At 36.6% G+C, this 18,967-nt stretch overlaps 1 protein-coding gene across 3 annotated transcripts in view; it reads right to left on the reverse strand.

Moving 5' to 3' along the window:
* Positions 1-357: 357 nt before the first annotated feature.
* Positions 358-18,967, reverse strand: part of LOC135204829 (hydroxymethylglutaryl-CoA lyase, mitochondrial-like) — a 30,379-nt gene continuing 11,769 nt past the window's right edge. For 2 of the 3 annotated variants that reach the window (XM_064235031.1, XM_064235033.1), the window contains 2 exons: positions 18,501-18,689; positions 358-6,217 (listed from right to left, as the gene is read on the reverse strand). In XM_064235031.1, coding sequence (XP_064091101.1) covers positions 5,990-6,217; positions 18,501-18,689 — 417 coding nt within the window. In that variant the 3' untranslated portion in view covers positions 358-5,989. Of the gene's footprint in view, positions 6,218-8,658; positions 8,713-18,500; positions 18,690-18,967 lie in introns of those variants that run through there. The other variant, XM_064235032.1, reaches the window with a different exon arrangement.

Here is an 18,967-nt window from a genome sequence, read left to right on the forward strand (position 1 = left end):
TATCCCTGTAAAAATAATTGCCTTGAAAATTTGTAATTTTTCAATAAACCACATCATTTTAGTCTGTTTTGATAGAAAAAGGAAAGAAAAATGGAATAGTTACTACGAGAAATAAAAGGCCTGACTACAATTTGTTGGGTCAGCAGACGAAGTGCAAGGCTGGAAGTTTTTATGTCTAAGATCAAAACACTGGGATATTGCTTCTCAGCTGACATTCTCTAGAGATGACAACAGGTTACGGATATGGAACTGAGATGGAATATTAAATTTAAGCAACAGGCCAAGTGCTGGGACCTACGAGGTCAATTCAGCTCGAAAAGGGAAACTGAGAGTAAATGAAAAGAAGGAAACAAAAAGTCTTTGAAACTTTTATTAGATGAATATATTAATCTATTTCTACATCTCCTTTCAATAAAACTTTACTATATTATCGAAAATATGTGGCAAACATTTTCCTTTAAACAAAGCATTGCACTATCCAATGACTGTCACTGTTAAAGAAACATATACAGGCAGTTCCCGGGTTACGATGGTCTCGGCTTATGACATTCCGAGGTTACGACGCTTTTCAATTATATTCATCAGACATTATTTCCAGAGTTACGACGCCTACAAACGCTGATCTGGCAGATGAAATATGACACCAAAAATGCAAAATAATCACTATTTAAAGGTTTTTTTTATGAAAAATGCAATAAAAATGCAGTTTACAAAGTTTTGAATGCACCCAAAGCATTAATAGCAAAGTTTTCTTAGGATTTTTGACGATGTTCCGGCTTACGACGATTTTTGGCTCACGACGCATCTCAAGAACGGAACCCCCGTCGTAACCCGGGGACTGCCTGTACTGTGACAATCAACACTAGCTCCATAAGGCAATGCTGTCTATGGTCTGCAAACAAGGGTTTCCAAAACCCATACACTATTCTGATGCCAAAATCAAAAACTACAGTTTAAACTTTCTGGCTGTATGAAGAGATAGGAGTACTAACTGCCTTACAATAACGAAACTTTACAAGAAATTATTTCAATGTCAAAAAATGACCTTGTCTTCTAAAACCAAGTCGCAGTTACGAACCTTACTTGTGTCTCTCCAAACAGCCATACAATCAAACACAATCACCAACTGAGATCTAAAAGCTACCATGTAAAATGTAATTAGAGAAATCAATTCAATGAAACAAACGTACTGCAATAAATAAAATAAGATAGTCTGTGGCAAAGTATAAGACTTTTGCAACTTCTTGTAACCAAAATTAAATTTAGCCTATTTCACAGCTCTCCCTTAAAAACTGAAAAATATGTATCTGAAACTGTTATATAATTTGTAAAAACTAGTCATTTAATACATTAAACTAATTTAACTCCTGAGATGAATTTTGTTATGGGCTAAATCAAGCTGAATTTTGTAAATGCCAAAAGTGTTGCGATGATGATTTCAACAGAAATGGGTTATACCTGTTTTTGTTATTTCTTAATGAAGATCATTTGATGTTACCAAATTCTGGAGGAACCCCTATTTCATATAACCAAATGTCACTCTTTATATGGAAACAACTTGATTCCCTTTAGTTCGAAGTGTAGCAATACATACTTTGTTTTCTTTCTTTTTTTTTAACCAGCAACATTCTAAAAAATCATCTTCATGCTTGTTTCACTCAGACATTCAGTTTACTAACAAGTTTCTAAAACATTCAGAATCTTGCAGTTTAAATTATGAGAGAACTACCGAGATATCATAATAACCTTCCTTGCTAATGAAAGCAACTATCAAGCTATCAAGTAACTTTTCAACTATGCCCACAATGCTCAAGTATAAAACCTGGCACTATTTAAACATGAGCCCTGATCAATCTCATATCAATATGACTACCTACTACCAATTAGAAAGCTTTAACCATTTCAACATTACAAAATTCCAGTATCACAGAACATCATAGCTATTAGGTAGTTTAACCTCGCCAATGAGTCAAAGAATGACACAAAAGCCTCTAGGAGCTGATGAAATAACTTGACTGAATTCCAGCAGGCTCTCTTAAAGCTGACTGTGTTAAATGTTAGCGTGCTTTTCTGAGTACAGGGCAAATACATAACATTCGGCATAAGTGTGTAACACCACACATACACTAGCATTACCGTTCTTACTGATCTCCAATAAATTTCAGCTTCATATATTTATTGGGTGACATAAAGTGCCTACAAATAAGTTAAAATGGGAGTAAACATATTTTGTCTTTAAATAAAAATTTCACAATATCCAAGGAAGACGAAATTTCTTAAATATATATGAGAGGGAATATATATAACTGCAGGAAAAGCTGTATAATATAGTATGTCATTTTTTTGACAAGGTAACTTCTGGGAAGAACAACCTAGGCTATACAAAGTCTTTTATAAACTGCAACTCAAACTACAAAAGGAATTTTGTACATACAAAATATATTTGTTATTACATTTGGTACTGCTTACTGCATTTAAGCTTAATATACAATTACAAGTATATATTCTTCAATGGTCAGTCAAGCATATATAATTGATTTGTTCGGTGAAATTGCTAAACACTACAGTACTGTACACTACTGTTTCTTATGAGTACCACAGAATTTGAGATAAAATTGCTTTTTGGTTATCTTGCTATAATTTCCTACTATAAATGACTCACAGTGCTGTTACATTTGTGCTAAACAAGTTTTTAATGACACTAAACCTTAATCCTCATCTACTGAAGAACAATATGGTGCAGACACTTTCTATATCAACAAACTGCATCTGGAAAAGATTTGCTGTCCATCATATGTTAAATTATTTGCATATTATAATGAGTGTTAAAGATCAATATAACTAAATTTCAGTCTTACAGAAAGAAAGATGGGCAGTGTCATTGCAATGAATCTATACATTCTTCAATTTCTCAACAGAACCCAGCAGATCTAGCAACCTGACTACTACTGCTATTGAGCACAAACAAAAAACAAAGGTTTTAGTTGTATTTCTGAATACAGAAAAGTATTTGCAAAGATAGGACAACCATTTTACCAGGAGGAAAAGCTAATGTCAAGGAAGAACATTCAGCATTATTATAAAACCCTTCTCATGTGGCATACTTCCCAGTCAGCAGGATACACACACACACACACTTACATTGTTGTAAGTGACTGGTATCAGCGACAACCTTTGACTGGTATCAACGATAACCTTTATTTGAATCACAATACTAAACAAGTGCCGTCCAACACCAATAAAACTTGGGATTAGTTAATGACACCTTAGCTGCTCCAGACAAATTGGGATGATTAGGTCCATCAGTAAGGGCATAAAAAACTCAAAAACGGGCTACCACAATAAGATAAAAGTTCCTCAAATCCAATAGTGTATGTACCACCCAGAATCCCTTGGCAAGTCTTGGACATGAACAGTCTCCAGGAAGGATATACAGTACATTACAATAATGGATGGTCTGTGAATGGCCCAGTAGTTTAAAAGTGTCGGGAGGTATTGAAATGTTCGCCAGAACACTACACGTAGCATAAATTTGGGCATTAAGAAGTCAAGAATCTAAGTAATTTGCAATGACATTGGAAAATGCAAAAATCTAATATATAGCAGAAGTTATTAGAGAAGACAAAATAGGGGTAGAATACAGATGAAAGAGTAGATGATTCCCTAAAAAATTAATGAACAAATAAAGAATAAATAGGATTAAATTTTCTTCATCAAGAAACTCAGGCAATTGTACTCTGTACAGCCAATGCAAACTGGGAAAATACACAAAAAACAATACCAGTATATCAGTAAGATCAGTCCTAAATAAGCTGATAGGAAAAGGCCCAAGTTAACTCTATGATTGTTAAAAGAAAATAAAATTTTTGAAAGACAAAACCACTTGAGAAAAGTAGTTCTGGATTTCTGCTAGAGCTAAGACAGCTATCAAGAGGCTACACTTCAGTTCTATGAATTTTTATGTCACGCACTGAGCCAGCAAGTTCTATGCTCATGCAAAAGACAGGCAGAAAACCAATGGCACATGTTCTTGGCACTCTAGATTACACCCCAGGGATTAAGTAAAACATTGCGTCAGCAAGCAGTTGCAATCACATTGCGATTCTCCAAAAGAGGGATGATCACCTTCCTGTAGTATTTTTGTTGCTTATATATCATTGAACTTTTAAAATTTCTGTTCTAAAAAAACTTTGAAGACATAAATCTTATGAGAAAAATGAGCTCAACTTTTTAAAACAAGTCACAATACTTGTAAATAAAATAACGAAAAGGGGTAAAATTTAGATTCTGATCTCCGATATAGTTAAAAAAAGCATACCACTAACAATCACTACAACTAAAAGCCTGCATTCCTTCTAAAATGAGAAACATACATAAAACACTTTGTACCATTAAAGACAAAAACAAACTTTCACTACCTATCAAACACCTGAGACAACTTATCCTCGAGTAGCAAAATCAGAAATCTACAAATTCTACTTGTTGCAAATCACACAAAATATACATCGACAAAAATATAATCACACATCATAGTCATTTCCTCTGAGTGAAACAAACCCAATACCCCAGGAAATAATACATTAAGCAATAATGTTTTGCCAAGGTACTACATAAATCAAGTACGTACTCTAATCTAACTTATAAAGTTTGCATGACCACTTTCTCAATACATCACTTTTTATGTGACTCGAGCCCTACCTACCTATGTCTTTTGAGATTAATAAAACAAGCCTGAGGCTTGGAAAATAGTAACAATGAACCATCTATGTTCTGAAAGTAAAACCAGTAAATACCTGATACAGTACTGTACTTTGAGTGTCTTATTAGCTCTAGGAAATGCAAATGCTGTACCTGAAGACTTTTTAACATGTCAGCTAAGTGAAATAAAGACATTAACTCTCTATTCTTAATATCTGGTAGTCTTCAGTACATTCAAAATAATTACCATTTAATTTGACAAGAAACTCGTGTCAATCTCACAAAAATTAAAGCATTCTACTAGACATGTGAATCCCATATAATTTGGAACATTTTAAATTCCACGCATTCAATCTCACACGATTTAAGATATAAATCAATTTCACATGAAACGTTCTAAAAGACAAATGTACGGAAGCAAACATTTGACTGAACAATGATTTCAATCCTTCAAATGATTCCGTTTAAATAATTAAAGTAGCTAAATATCTGCAGCTACAAAGAACATTTCACTAATACCCAAATAGGAGAGGGCGATGATGGTCATTTTTCAGATTGACATTGATTCAAAATCTAAGAGTCCCTCTTTCACTGGTACTGACATAAAATCTCCTTCATCAGTAACACAAAAATGTTTTATTTGTCAAAAATATTATGAGGATTCATAATCCAATTTGACATTTCCATTTATTTACAAAAATAAAATCCTACATGAGCAAGCTTCAACAATATGAAATTACACTTTCCATTAGTTCTCGAATAAAAGCGTTGACAGAACAGTCTTCACCTTAGAGAAAGCTTTCTCAAGTCTTGATAAAAAATTACACTTCAAATTCTACGATAAATAGAAAATAAAAAAAAGGTCGCCGATATTACTTCAGAGAAACCTTTCTCAATAAGTCTTAATTGTATCAAATTAAACTGCAACCATTTCAAACAATGAGGCTGATTTTCCTTAACCCAGTAGTATGAACATCAACCATTTTTGGTGCTTGAAAAGACTATGGAACTGAACTCATAAATGTTCAAGCACCAAGAAATAACATTCTGACTTTACTTCTTCTTACTCTGGTTTCCTCCATCAACATGTAGGCATAAAATGTATTCCTACATGTTCTAAATGAGAAAATATACATTGCCATATGACCCTGTCATATGATTCCAAATCTGCAACAAGAGTCAACCTAAGTAATCAGACAAACTAAAATCATCTACTAAATATATAAGGTATCACAATTTACAATAACCTCGGCTCTATGCACGCGTCAAAAACACCTCTCAACTAGACTGACTAGCATCTTGTTTTTGCTCGACTCACTTTGCTTTGGTTCGGTCTGTTGATGGCTTTGCAGATGAAGTTTCCTGCGTCAATGAGCTTCTCCAGGTCAACCCCAGTTTCAATCTGGAGACCGTTCAGCATATACACGACGTCTTCGGTTGCTACGTTTCCCGAAGCTCCGTGGGCATATGGGCAGCCACCCAGGCCTGCCACAGATGCATCAACCACACTTATCCCCATCTGCAAGACGAGTAACTGGGGATTATCTAGCATCATGCTGCAGTCATATGGTGCGTAACGTAACACCGCAATGAACATTAGATACACTACACTCTCTTCCCTACTTGGGGCATCTGCGACTTACAGAAATCTGTGTGTGATAAGCTGTGTGCCATATGACAGTTGGCTGTCAGAGATCATGAAAGCACCAACATTTTACAACTCCAACAAAATCCACTTCAGTTCCTCAGACAGTGTGAATGAACCGTATTTACAGAACTAATACAATGGACCCCATGTATTCGTGGGGTATGGGTACCACATACCCACCGTGATAGCTAAAATTCACAAATACTTAAAACTCCTCTAAAAATACTTAGAACTGCCTACTTTGATAACTGAAACACACACACAAAAAAAACTAAAAATGCTTATACCTGAGTATTCTAAGTTTGATCACAAAAAGTGCTGTTAGTCACAAAAACAATATAAAAACATGCACAGTAATTTGTGAATATTTGTAAGTGAAAAAAAACTGCACATAGGAAAATTTTCCACCAATAATAGTATATACGGTCCACAGAAAAATTTGCAAATAGGCGAGTCTGTGAATAGCAAGGGTCAACTGTATTTGTCCTGGAAATTCTATTTCGAAACAAATGAATAAAGTGATGGTGAACTACCAACATTGAAGATGTCACAGTTTTATTATGAGTTTAACACTGACAAGGATTTTCCAAGATAAACAAGTCCAATGAAAACAAATTTTGTTCAACTAATCAGTGGCAAACATTTGTAATTCATCACAGCCAATTTGCAGTTTATATTTTATCTCTATCTTTATGTCCACTACAGAATAAAATAATGAAAATGGTATTAAGAGCAACGGTAATCTACATATGTTAATACTACTATAAACAACTCAATATATAATTGCACAAAAAAGATATATAATTGATACATTCTTCAACCTAAAATGATGCGCAAACTTTTAGATAAAACAGAGTCATCTGATCTGCAGTAGAAGTCCATGTGTACATGCATTGCTGATGTTTTAATTCAACTTATAAAATAATCTACCTTTAAATTACCAGCCCGAGAAGAGTCTACTTGAGACTCAGAGGTCTGGAAAAACTAACCCCTATTAATAATAATAATTTCATTCAGAATTAATTTTCTATACATTAAATACTTTATTTACACATATATATTATTCACTGATTATATATTACTTCTTAACATATAAAATACATATGTTTTTAAATAAAAATTATAATTACGTACACTAATTAAAATTGCATAACTTTATAAAAACACCACGCTGAGGCTGAATATTTTACCATAATTAGAATGAAGCTATACAAAAGTGACGTAACATACTGCTAAGTTGCCTACATTGTTAATGGAGTACTAATGTGAGAGAAAATGTTTCTTACCTACGTCACTTAAATATAGCGTACACAGAAACTTTACTGGCAATAGTATTGAACCAGTGGGACGCCCTACAGGCGATAACTCGCCAAGCTCAATGTTAAGACCATCGAAGGGTTAACTAAGTATCTCAGAATTATACATGAATTTATGATATTCAAAGATAAATCTTATACGGGATGAAATTTAAACATGTAAGGTTTTATCTGCCAAAAGATTTTTTCTTTTATTGTTAATACTTTTGGAGATAGCATTTGAACAGCATTAGGGCCGAGCCAGGCTGCCAGTAATGAATTCGATTTGCTCGTAGTACTGCGCTGATGAATGGGAATAGCAAAGATTAAGAGAATTATAACTAATGGGTTTACTATATACCCTCAATTGAAGATTTGAGACAATCCACAACTTGCCTCCCTCCCTCACACTCCTCCAAACCAATTTTTGTCAATTCCATTAGCGTTTTGGCAAAACAAATTTGGAGGAATGTGGATAAAGAAAATTTTCAATTTACTTAAACTGTATGGAACTGGAATATAAAAGGCTAAGCTCTGGGACCTACGAAGTCATTCAGCACTGAAAGGGAAATTTTAAGTGGAAAATTTTTAATAGTCCAATAGGAGGAAAACCTCGCCATCGCCTACGAAGCACTTGTTTAGGGAAGGTAGAAAATATGGTGGAAGAAAAAGAATATGAACAGTGGTACAGTAAAAACAACGCAAGTGGTTGCAGCTATGGGTCAAAGGATGCTGGCTGAAAAGAACCTTATGTAATGCCTACAGTGCACCATATGAGTTGCAGATGGCACTAACCCGTGGACTCAACCACATGAAACCCAATAATGAAAAAGTCCCGTGTGCTTTTGAGAATTATGTACTTGTTTCATTGTCACAGAGACAGTACAGCTTATTTGATTTTGTGATCTATTCTGCAACATCTCATCCAAGATCTGGTGATTTAAAACTGTTATTCCCTGAAATCACAAACTTTAACAGGGGGACCTTGGAGATTACTTACTGCTACTTAAATTTCAATTCTTATACAGCCGACTACATGAGTTGCACTGGAAGGTTGTTCGGTGCCACCAGCTAAAAAGAATGAAATGAAGTGAAAGGTGGCGACCTCTAGTAGGAAAAAGGTACAAGAGACAGCAGAGGGGTTGTGTGTGATTACACAACACCTCTAAATAAAACCTATTATGTATACTAAAAAAAAATGCCTGAAATTATGGGATAATGAACATGGGTGCAATAAATTAATATAGATTGTGACCAATTCAGGAATATAGAATTCACTAGGAATATGGAATTCATCAAAAGGAGTGGCCAGTCTTAGAACGTTACTCCTTTGACCCAAGGTTATACGATGACTAGCCCACATGATCCAGTCCATATAATATGTGCAGACAATCAAAACAAATAAGTTGAAGAAGTTTTGTCACATTTTCCATCGCTTATGGATGTCTTTGAAATTATGCAATTTACACAGCACATCCACAAATCTTGCATGCTTGTTTTATTTACTAGTGCCAATTTTCCTTGGGCATGCTTATAATTAATTTTGCTTGTTAGAGAGCTACTATTTGCATATCATTTAGTAATCTCTGGTCTCTCTCCTAAATGATATAAGTTTCTTGTCTCACCAAGGAACCACTGATCTCCGGGGCTTATCCGAGTTTAGGTGTTACATCACTAGCGCTCCATATAATTTTGTCAGACAAGTATAGTTGTAAAAGGATAGAGATTTGCTATCTATTTGAATAACTTGAGTGAATTTGCACCCATCAGCATCTTTTGCCTTTCACTCTGGAGTGGACAATTCAGAAGAATTAACTGATGATTTCAGATGAATTGGCCAATGAAATGGCCAAAAACTGGCCATATATAGTGAATGCTAGTGTATGGTGAGGAAACAGTCCGACTGATAACAGATAATGTCTCAAAACCTTAATTCACCAAGGAGAGCTGCTTAGAATCAAGGAAGCTTTCTGTGAGTCCTGCCTCTTCTGTCTGTAAGTTTCTTCCAAGAGTGTTATTGGGGTTGAAGCTTCACAAGAGAAAAGTTGAAAATGACCAGTAAAATTTAGTTGTGTTGCATATAACTTTTTATAAACATTCAGCCACATCTATACCTCTTTCACTGACGAGTGCATAGGTTAGTCATAGATGCGATTATGTACTTAATTATTTCCTGCAAAGACATAATACCAGGATTATAACTGCACGACAGTACCTTAAGAGTTGCAGATCAAAGTCTGGGACCTCTGCAATGTCATACCCTCTGAAGCAGAAAGTTCCATCCAGTGTAGGGATATGGGATTTCCCTGGCATACTGAAGTACTAATCTTACCTATAACATTAACTGAATGTGAATGGTCCAAGCCTTGATTATCTAAATTTCTTGGTGCTCTTCACAGTACAGCATTCACCCCCTGTATGCACAGCGGATAGGTGATTATATATTGTATAATTGTTATTGGTATTTTATGCATTGTAAGTTGTGTTGTGACGTCATAGGCTGTGACATCATAGAGAAGATTACGGCGGTGTCGGTGGGATGTAAACAATAACACGGAGCAGAAGGAGACGCGTGCACGTGGTGTTTGGTTGGTAGGGGAGAGCTCTCTGTTTGGTAGGAGTTTTTGGGACGTAAGTCTTGTTGTGCTGTTGATCTAAGGTGATTTCTGGAGTATACTGGAGTTGGAGAACGCATACATGTAAAGAAAGTTAGGCTAGGCTAAAATTCAAACTGGTAGCAGAGCGTGGTTGATCAAAGATGCCTGGATCTGACAGTGAACAAAGGGAGACTAGATGGAGAAGAGAATGTCCCTGGTTTAGCGGGATACAAGAAGAATACAAAGAATGGAAAAGGTCAAGTCAAAGATTGGCTATTGTTGTATGGAGAAGATACAGATACCGGCGATAGAAATGAGAATGAGCTTAAAAGGGAAAGCCCGAGAACTAGTGGAAGGATTAGAATGCGATAACTTACAGGTACAGAGGGTCCAAAAGATAATCCTAGACAAACTAGATTAAAGCCTATCTAAAAGTCTCGGTAATGGAGAATTACAGCAGAATAAAAAGATACATTCTAATAACAAGAGAACCTAGTGAAAAGATGGCGGACTATTTAATTAGATACGAGAAGGCACCATCCGAGTGTGAAAGAACAATGGGGAAAGGCGCGCTTGAAGGGGAAGTCAAGGGTTATCATGTAATAGAGCAAGCAAATCTTACAGTAAAATAAAAAACAAATGGTATTATCGGCTAGTGGGCAAGAAAAGAGTACGAAACAGTGTCGCAAACAATGAAAAGACTATTTGGGGATTGGGGACTAAAGAGGAATGGGAATAGTGGGGGTCGTCAGAAGGCAACGCCAGTTCTGGGAGAGGGAGGGAAAACCAGAGATATCGGGGAAGATGGAACCGAGGTAGGGGTGGAAGAAATCCTATAAACAAAGAAGGGAAGGTAACAGTGTGTGCAATATGCAGCTCGGAATAGCATTGGGCTAGGGATTGTCCTCAGAATTTTCATAATAGGAAGAAAATTGAAACAAGACTAGAAGAAAATAAGCTGAAAACAGAAACTGGGGCAGAAGAAGAATAGGTTTATGTAGGAGAAGTTAAGAAAATAGTGGAAGAGTCTTGGGAGGTGGTTGATGCAATTTTGGACACATGGTGTAAATCAACAGTTTGCGGGGAATTGTGATTAGAATGCATTGTCATGGAATTGAGTCAGGAAGAGTTGAGGAAAATGAGGGACACTAGGAGTCTAATAGTGTTTAAATTTGGTGAGACATCCTATTAGTCGAAAGGAATAACAGAAATACCTGTGATACTAAAAAACAGGAAAATGGGTGTGACCCTAAATTTGAAAGAAAATTGTGTCATATTAGAAGTATTAGGGGGAATGAAAGTAGAGCGAAGAGAAGATGAACAGGGTCATTTAAGAGTACCTATAAGATGGAGGAAGGTAGAAGAATTATTACTGGAGGGTTGGAAGGGAAAGAATCTGAGGGAAATTAAGAACACAATGAAGAAATTACATTTACAGTTTAGTCACGGAAGTGGAGATAAAATATGGAAGCTAACAGAGGAAGCAAAATGGAGTAAAGGGTTAATCGAAAAAGAAAAAGAGGAAATAAGAAATTTACTAACGGAACTGATTGAAAATTGTGAGGTTTGTAAAAGATACAAAAGAAATCCTGCCAAACCAGTAGTAAGCTTTTCTTGGAGTAAAATGTTTAATGAAGTTGTAGCGATGGATGTGGGAGAGATAGAAGAGAGAAAGTTCTTGGTAATAGTGGATATGGCCTGTTGGATAAAAAATAAGAAACCAGAAACTATAATAAAGACATTTTTTGAGTGCTGGTTTGCCATATTTGGAGCGCCCTCCATAATATTGTCAGACAATGGGGGAGAATTTCAAAACTAAAAAGTAAGGAGGATGGCAAAAAGATGGTATATTAAAGTATTAGCCACAGCATCGAAATCTCCGTGGAGCAACGGATTATGTGAAAAGACCGTAGGCATGATCAAGGGAAGTGTAAGAAAGATGATGGAGGAGGAGGAAGTAGGTTGGTCCATAGCGTTGAAATGGGTAGTGAGTGCTAGGAACTGCTTAATGAATAATGGAGGTTTCTCTCCCAACCAATTAGTATTTGGAAAAAACCCTTTATTGCCTAACCTAATGGGAGAAGAATGTTCAAGTCCTGCAAGCAGAGAAAATGGGATGGAAGAGGGTATGGTAAGGGACGCACTGAATGCAATGCATAAGGCCAGAGAATCATTTATAAAATATGAGTCATGTAATAAAATAAGAATAGCGTTAAACAAAAACATCAGAGAACATAAATTTGAAGAAGCAGTGGTAGGAGATGAGATACGTATTCTATAAGAGGGAAAATGAAAATGAATAGAGAGGACCTGCTCAGGTAGTGGGAATATTGGGGAAAACAATAATAGTCAAACATGGGGATTCTTTAAGAGAAGTAGCTAGGATACATGTGACTAGGATTCAACAACGATCACCAGATACAGAAGAGATATCCACTAGAATAGATAAATCCCATGGTGTGAAAGGTAGATCAGATGGCCCAAATGAAGGGAATGTAGATTGGCAAGGAGAGAAGATAATAGTAGGTGGGAGAAGGAATGCAGACACAGAAGAGGCTATAGAAAGAGATGTGGTAGAGGAAAAAGTGGAAGATAACGGGGAAAGTGGGTCAATAGAAGGCAAGTTAATGGAAGAGATACCAAAATTCAAAAAGGGAAATAGAGTTAGAGCTATAAATGATGATACAGGACAAGTAGAAGAATGGACTATATTAGGTCTTGCAGGAAAAAGATCAAGCCAAGCATGGGCTGATTTGTACAACTCACAGTCAGGGGACAAAGGGTGGGTTAACTTCAGGGATTATAGTCAGGTAGAAAAAATTTAGGATGAAGAGGAGGTGTTGCTGGGATTTGAAAATAGAAGCATAATGGAAGCTAAAGAAAAAGAACTTCAAAGTTGGAGAGATAACCAGGTACTATATGAGGAGGTAAATGATGTTGGACAAAAAGCTATATCTACAAGATGGATAGTAACTGAAAAGATAAAAGGGGGGTGTCATGGTAATCACTTTATAGCAAGGAATTATATATTAAAGGAAAGGAAAACGCATTTTCTTTGAGAAGTTCTGCAGCGAGGAGGCATTCACGCACATGTTGGAGGCGCCTGTTCTCATGATTGTTCTAGAATTGCCAGGCATGTTGTGGAACACAACACGCGCCAACGTGTCGCCGCATATTATGATGTAACTATTCGCCTGGATCCTTCTAAAACGTTCCTGTCGTCTCGGGAGTCTGTGACATTCGCTGGTAGGCCCCGCCCCCAGATCTCCGTATATATACGACTGACAAAGTAGGAGAGATCAGCAGAGATCATCAGTGAGAGATCATCAGAGAGAGATAAGAGAAGAAGGAACAGATGAAGGATAAGAGAGGAAGAAGGCACATAAGAGTTTGATCTGATTCGAGTCAAGTCGTCCAGTTAGAGAGAGAACGACAGAGGTATTCGACGTTGAGCAAGCCTTCAGAGAAGAAACGTCCTACAAGTTGGTTTTGAGGAGTATCCTGCCCTTCGAGTATCAGGAATAGACATTGTTTTCTGCACTGCGGAGTCAAGAAGACGTCTATAGTTCTACAAGCTCTCCTTTGTGAAGCTATCGCTTCGAGCATTGATTTTCGACAGCTGCAAAACTGACTAGCAAGTATTTCATTACCTCTGTTTCCCCAGTTCATGCATTGTATGATTTTTCTTTTGTTATGTAAATAGGAGAAACCATTCTGCATTTATCTTTGTTAGTAAGCTTGTATATAAACCTTTGTTCTGTTTGTGTTTCTTTCTATATTCATACCCCCAGTTTCAACTGTTGTTGTTGAATCCTTTTTGTTTATTATAATATCAAACCTGTATCGGACCTCGCGGTCTGTAATAGGGGGGGGAAAGGATATGTAAAGCAAGATTGGTAGCTAGAGGGTTTGAAGAAGAGATGGCAGAGTGGGAAAAGGACGCTCCCACATCCAATGCTGAAATTTTAAAATTCTGTCTAACCATTGTAAGGTGAAAAATTGGAATTATTATGCACTGGATGTCAAAACTGCATATTTACATGGTGATGAGATACAACGAGAAGTGTATTTAAAGCCACCTAGGGAAGATGGTTGGAAGGGATTATGTTAGTTGAAGAAAACCGTATATGGGCTCAAAAGCATGGTATTGTAAAGTGGTGAAAGTAGTGAAGGAGCTTCAAGGTGAGAGAAGTAGACTAGAACCTAATAATATTCTTTTGGAAAAAGGACAATAAATTGCATGGCATTTTGTGTACACACGTGGATGATTTTTGCTACGGAGGAACTGAAGGATTCTTAAAGGAAACGATTGGGAAATTGAAAGGGAAATTGCAAGTAGGAGAACAAGAGAGTAAAAGGTTCAAGTATATAGGAGTAGTAACAGAGCAGAAAGAGAATAGATTTTCCCTTAATCAGTGGCCGTATATAAATTCTATTAGAGAACCAGAGGCTAGAAGATATACGGGGAATAGATTGCTAGAACAAAAGGAATTAACTGAGTATAGGTCAGTGGTAGGGCAGCTGAATTGGGTATCACTACATACCATGCCACAAATATCATATGATGTTAGCGAATTAAGTAAAGCATTTAATGAAGGAACAACTCAGGATATGAAGAAGCTTGTTAAAATTGTGAGAAAAACTAGGAGCATGATGGGTGAAGTTACAATAAGTGAGATGGAAGAAGAAAGGATTTATTGGGAAGCCTATGCAGATGCTACATTTGGAAACATAGAAGGCCACACTCAACTGGGTTATATTATTTCATTGACAGATGGGAAGAGGAGAAGTCCCATATGGTGGGAGTCTAGGAAATCCAGGAGAGTGGCAAAATCCACCATTGAGGTTGAAGCCCTGAGTGTTGGGGAAGCTATAGAAGGATTGATACATTTCAAGCATTTGTGGAAAAAGGTAGTAGGAGGGAGAAATTTAGAAGCTTTGGTTAACACTGATAGTAAAACACTAATGACCGCCATCAAATCGAGCACTGGTGTAAGTAGTGAGAGATTAAAAATAGATATTGCAGCAATAAGGGAAATCACAGAATAGGGGGAAATAAAGGAGGTGAGATGGATACAAGGAAAGGAGCAAGTGGCTAATGTATTAACTAAAGCAGGAGTTTCAGGGGAATGTAGTATTAGAAATTATGTAGAGGGTAAAGAGTTGGAGGATGAAGGAAATTAAGAGGGGACTAGGTTAGGAAATAGTCGGAGGGGAGGGAGAAAGAGATAAGTGTGATTATATATTGTATAATTGTTATTGGTATTTTATGCATTGTTGAATATGGTGGGTGTCCTATATATGGACAGCATATGATTCTAGAAGGTGTCTGTTGATGTATTGAAGTTGTGTTGTGACGTCATAGGCTGTGACATCATAGACAAGATGGCGGCAGCGGCGGTGGGATGTTAACAATAACACGGGGCAGAAGGAGACACATGCGTGTGATGTTTCGTTGGTAGGGGAGAGCTCTCTGTCTGGTAGGAGTTGTTGGTTCGTAAGTCTTGTTGTGCTGTTGATCTAAAGTGATTTCTGGAGTATACTGGAGTTGGAGAATGCGTACAGGTGGGAAGATTATTCATTTGTGTAAAGAAAGTTAGGCTAGGCTAAAATTCAAAATAGGTATCAGACCCCTTGCAGATAGCTAGAACCATGAATAGTTGAAGCCCCTATAAAAATGCTTAAAACTTCCTATTTTGTTAATTAAAACTCAAGAAAACCCATTAAAAATGTTTATACCTGGTTTTTAAACAAATATTTTATCATAAAAAGTGCATTTATGATGAAATTAATAAAAAAACTAGGAATCTGTGGATATTTCTCATGGGAAAATATTGCGAATAGGCAAATTTTCTGTGAATAATGGGGATATATGTTCTAGAGAGAAATAGGCGAATACAAGAGTTAATTAATTTCAGACTTTCCTTTTTGCTGGAGAGGAGTCCTCACTGAAGATAGCATAAGGATTTGGGAAACACTGGATCTGCCTTTTTGTTCCTATCTAGTAAGCAAAAACAAGCTCTGTCAACTGAGGAATTAATGGTTTGGTTTCTGAGATGGTTTTGAATTTGAAGCGGATTCATTTGAAGAGTCTTGAGACGATTCATCTATTCTTGGTATCACTGGTGTTTGATAGAGTGGACCTTTGATTATTAGGCTTCACAGAAGCATGCATATATATTTACAAGATGCAAACTGAATTACTACTGCATTTGCAGACAATTCAGATACTAAAGGTACTGGAGTAGCAGATGAGGAGATTCAACTGATTTTATATGGGAGAAGCAGCAAGAATTACTGATGTTGCAGAGGTCTTAATCATTCAAGTTTCTGCTACAGTAATAAAATTTTATAAATTATGATAACCAAGGGAAACTGCAGATTACTAATTCCCATTTGCATGAGAATTTTTGCATAAGAGGATTCGGAAAATTTGTTAGCACCTTTAAGCTTAGCACTTGCTCTCCCGTAACCAATACATTCATTGTATGCCATTTCAAGCATGTATCTCTCAAATCAGAATGAGGGACAGAGTTGAGACTCAGGTGTGTGGTTCCTTTCACACTGGAAGAGCATCTATTCGTACAACTGACAGAATGCCATGAATCCTATCCCCAAAATCCAGCCAACCCCTGGAATCTACAGGCCAGTTCTAAAAGATATTCCGGTACCTAAGAGATCAATATAACTACAGACTGATCTCTTTCAGATCCAAATACTATTGGCTGGTTGACAATATGATTTGAAGGTGAATTCCAACATCAGTAATGGTAGCTATCTAATTTTTGTCATGAAGACATTGAAGAGAAGTTAAAATGGCTTGACAAAAATGTTAGAAAAAGCTAATCAAATGTGAAAGACATTAAGACATTAAAAGTAATCATAAAAGAGAGAGAGAGTGCTGACTAACATTTGGATTTACATTGGGAGGGGAAAAATGTTCCACAGTGAGATTGATTTAAGAGCCCTTCCGCCAATAAGCGTGCTATTCTTGAACGATAATAAAAGTTCTGAAACCTTCATTTCTACGTTCCCAAGCTTTCGTACTTTCGACCAATTTTCTTTCTTTTCCTCACAAGCAAATACTTTACAGAAAAGTATATGTTAGATTACAAGCTGTTGGACCACCATACAGCAGCTTCATTGGTTAGTTAACCACCACTTATTTAATTTCAGAAATCAGCCTTCCCACTGATATTTGTAAAGACAGACAATGGTTTGTGTTTCTCATCAAGAAAAATTCAAACAGGCAGTTCCTGGTTATTGGCAGACTTGGTTAATGGCAATCCAGTTTTATGGCTCTAGATAACAGGCCAAGTTTCAGTTACTGGGGCCATAAGGTGCCGATAATAGAGTTAAGGCTCCATTAACCAGTTATCAGTAAATAGCCAAGTTGCGGTTAATGGCAGTTTTTGCTTATCAGCTCCCCACCGGGAACGGAACCGCGCTGATAACTGGGGACTGCTTGTACAGGCAGCCCCCGGGTTACGAAGGGTTCGGCTTATGACGTTCCGGGGTTAAGGCGCTTCTCAATTATATTCATCAGACATTATTTCCAGGGTTACGACGCCTACAACAGTCATCTGGCAGAAGAAATATGACACCAAAAATGCAAAATAATCAATATTTGAAGGTTTTTTTGATGAAAAATGCAATAACAATGCAATTTGCATAGTTTTCAATGCACCCAAAGCATCAAAAGTAAGGTTTTCTTAGGATTTTTGACGATGTTCCGGCTTACAACGCGTCTCAAGAATGGAACCCGTCGTAACCCGGGGACTGCCTGTATATGTAAATAAATTTGCAAACCAGACGAAACTAAGCAGAAACTATTGCTCACAATTTTTACTTAAGGAGAGATGTTGAGCACAGCACTATATTTAAAAGATGATTTTTCTTGGTTTATTTTACTATACTCTGTTTTTTTAATCTGTCCATCCGCCTGTGGTGTTTTCATATGGTAACACTGCGTCCTGGGCTTTAGATAGTTCTGCTATGTGTAAGTTTTAGGTAAATAAAAGGATATCTGGGTGTACATTTGCAACTTAAAAGTGTTTTAAGATTTACTGTATGCGAATTACACTGTTAATATTCGAAATAGGATATTGTTATTAATGTTAAGTGTAAGTTGAATGTAACTATCTAAAGCCCGGGACGCAGTGTTACCATATGCAAACACCACAGGCGGATGGACATATGGAAAAAACAGAGTATAATTTTACCATCAACATCACTGGTAAAAGAAAATAAGACAATACTCACCTGAAGTGCTGTCAAAATATTGGGGAGAGCCTGGCCATATGTATCATGGCAATGGACAGCCAGGACGTCCGCAGGAAGAATGGTCAACACTTCTTCCAGCATCTTCCGCATGCAACCTGGGGTTCCTACACCAATTGTATCACCCAGTGAGATTTCATAACAACCCATTTCATACATTTCCAGTGCAACCTGCAAGCAGAATATTTGATGCTAATGAAACAGAAATTTAGCCAAAATATTTCTTAATAAATTGAATACATTAGATACAGGATAAAATAATCAACTGTTTTAAATGACTGCATAATGAATACACTTACTGGAGAAATTATAATAATAAGACACTGCCTTATTACTATCATGATGTTTATAAATCTCAACTCTACTTGGGTTGACCCAAATAGCTTGTTTTGATTTATGTCTTCACAGAAACATATGTCTGCAGGCAGTCCTGTTACGCATCCTTCTTC

Source organism: Macrobrachium nipponense, chromosome 47 (assembly GCF_015104395.2).
Source record: "Macrobrachium nipponense isolate FS-2020 chromosome 47, ASM1510439v2, whole genome shotgun sequence".
NCBI lineage: Eukaryota > Metazoa > Arthropoda > Malacostraca > Decapoda > Palaemonidae > Macrobrachium > Macrobrachium nipponense.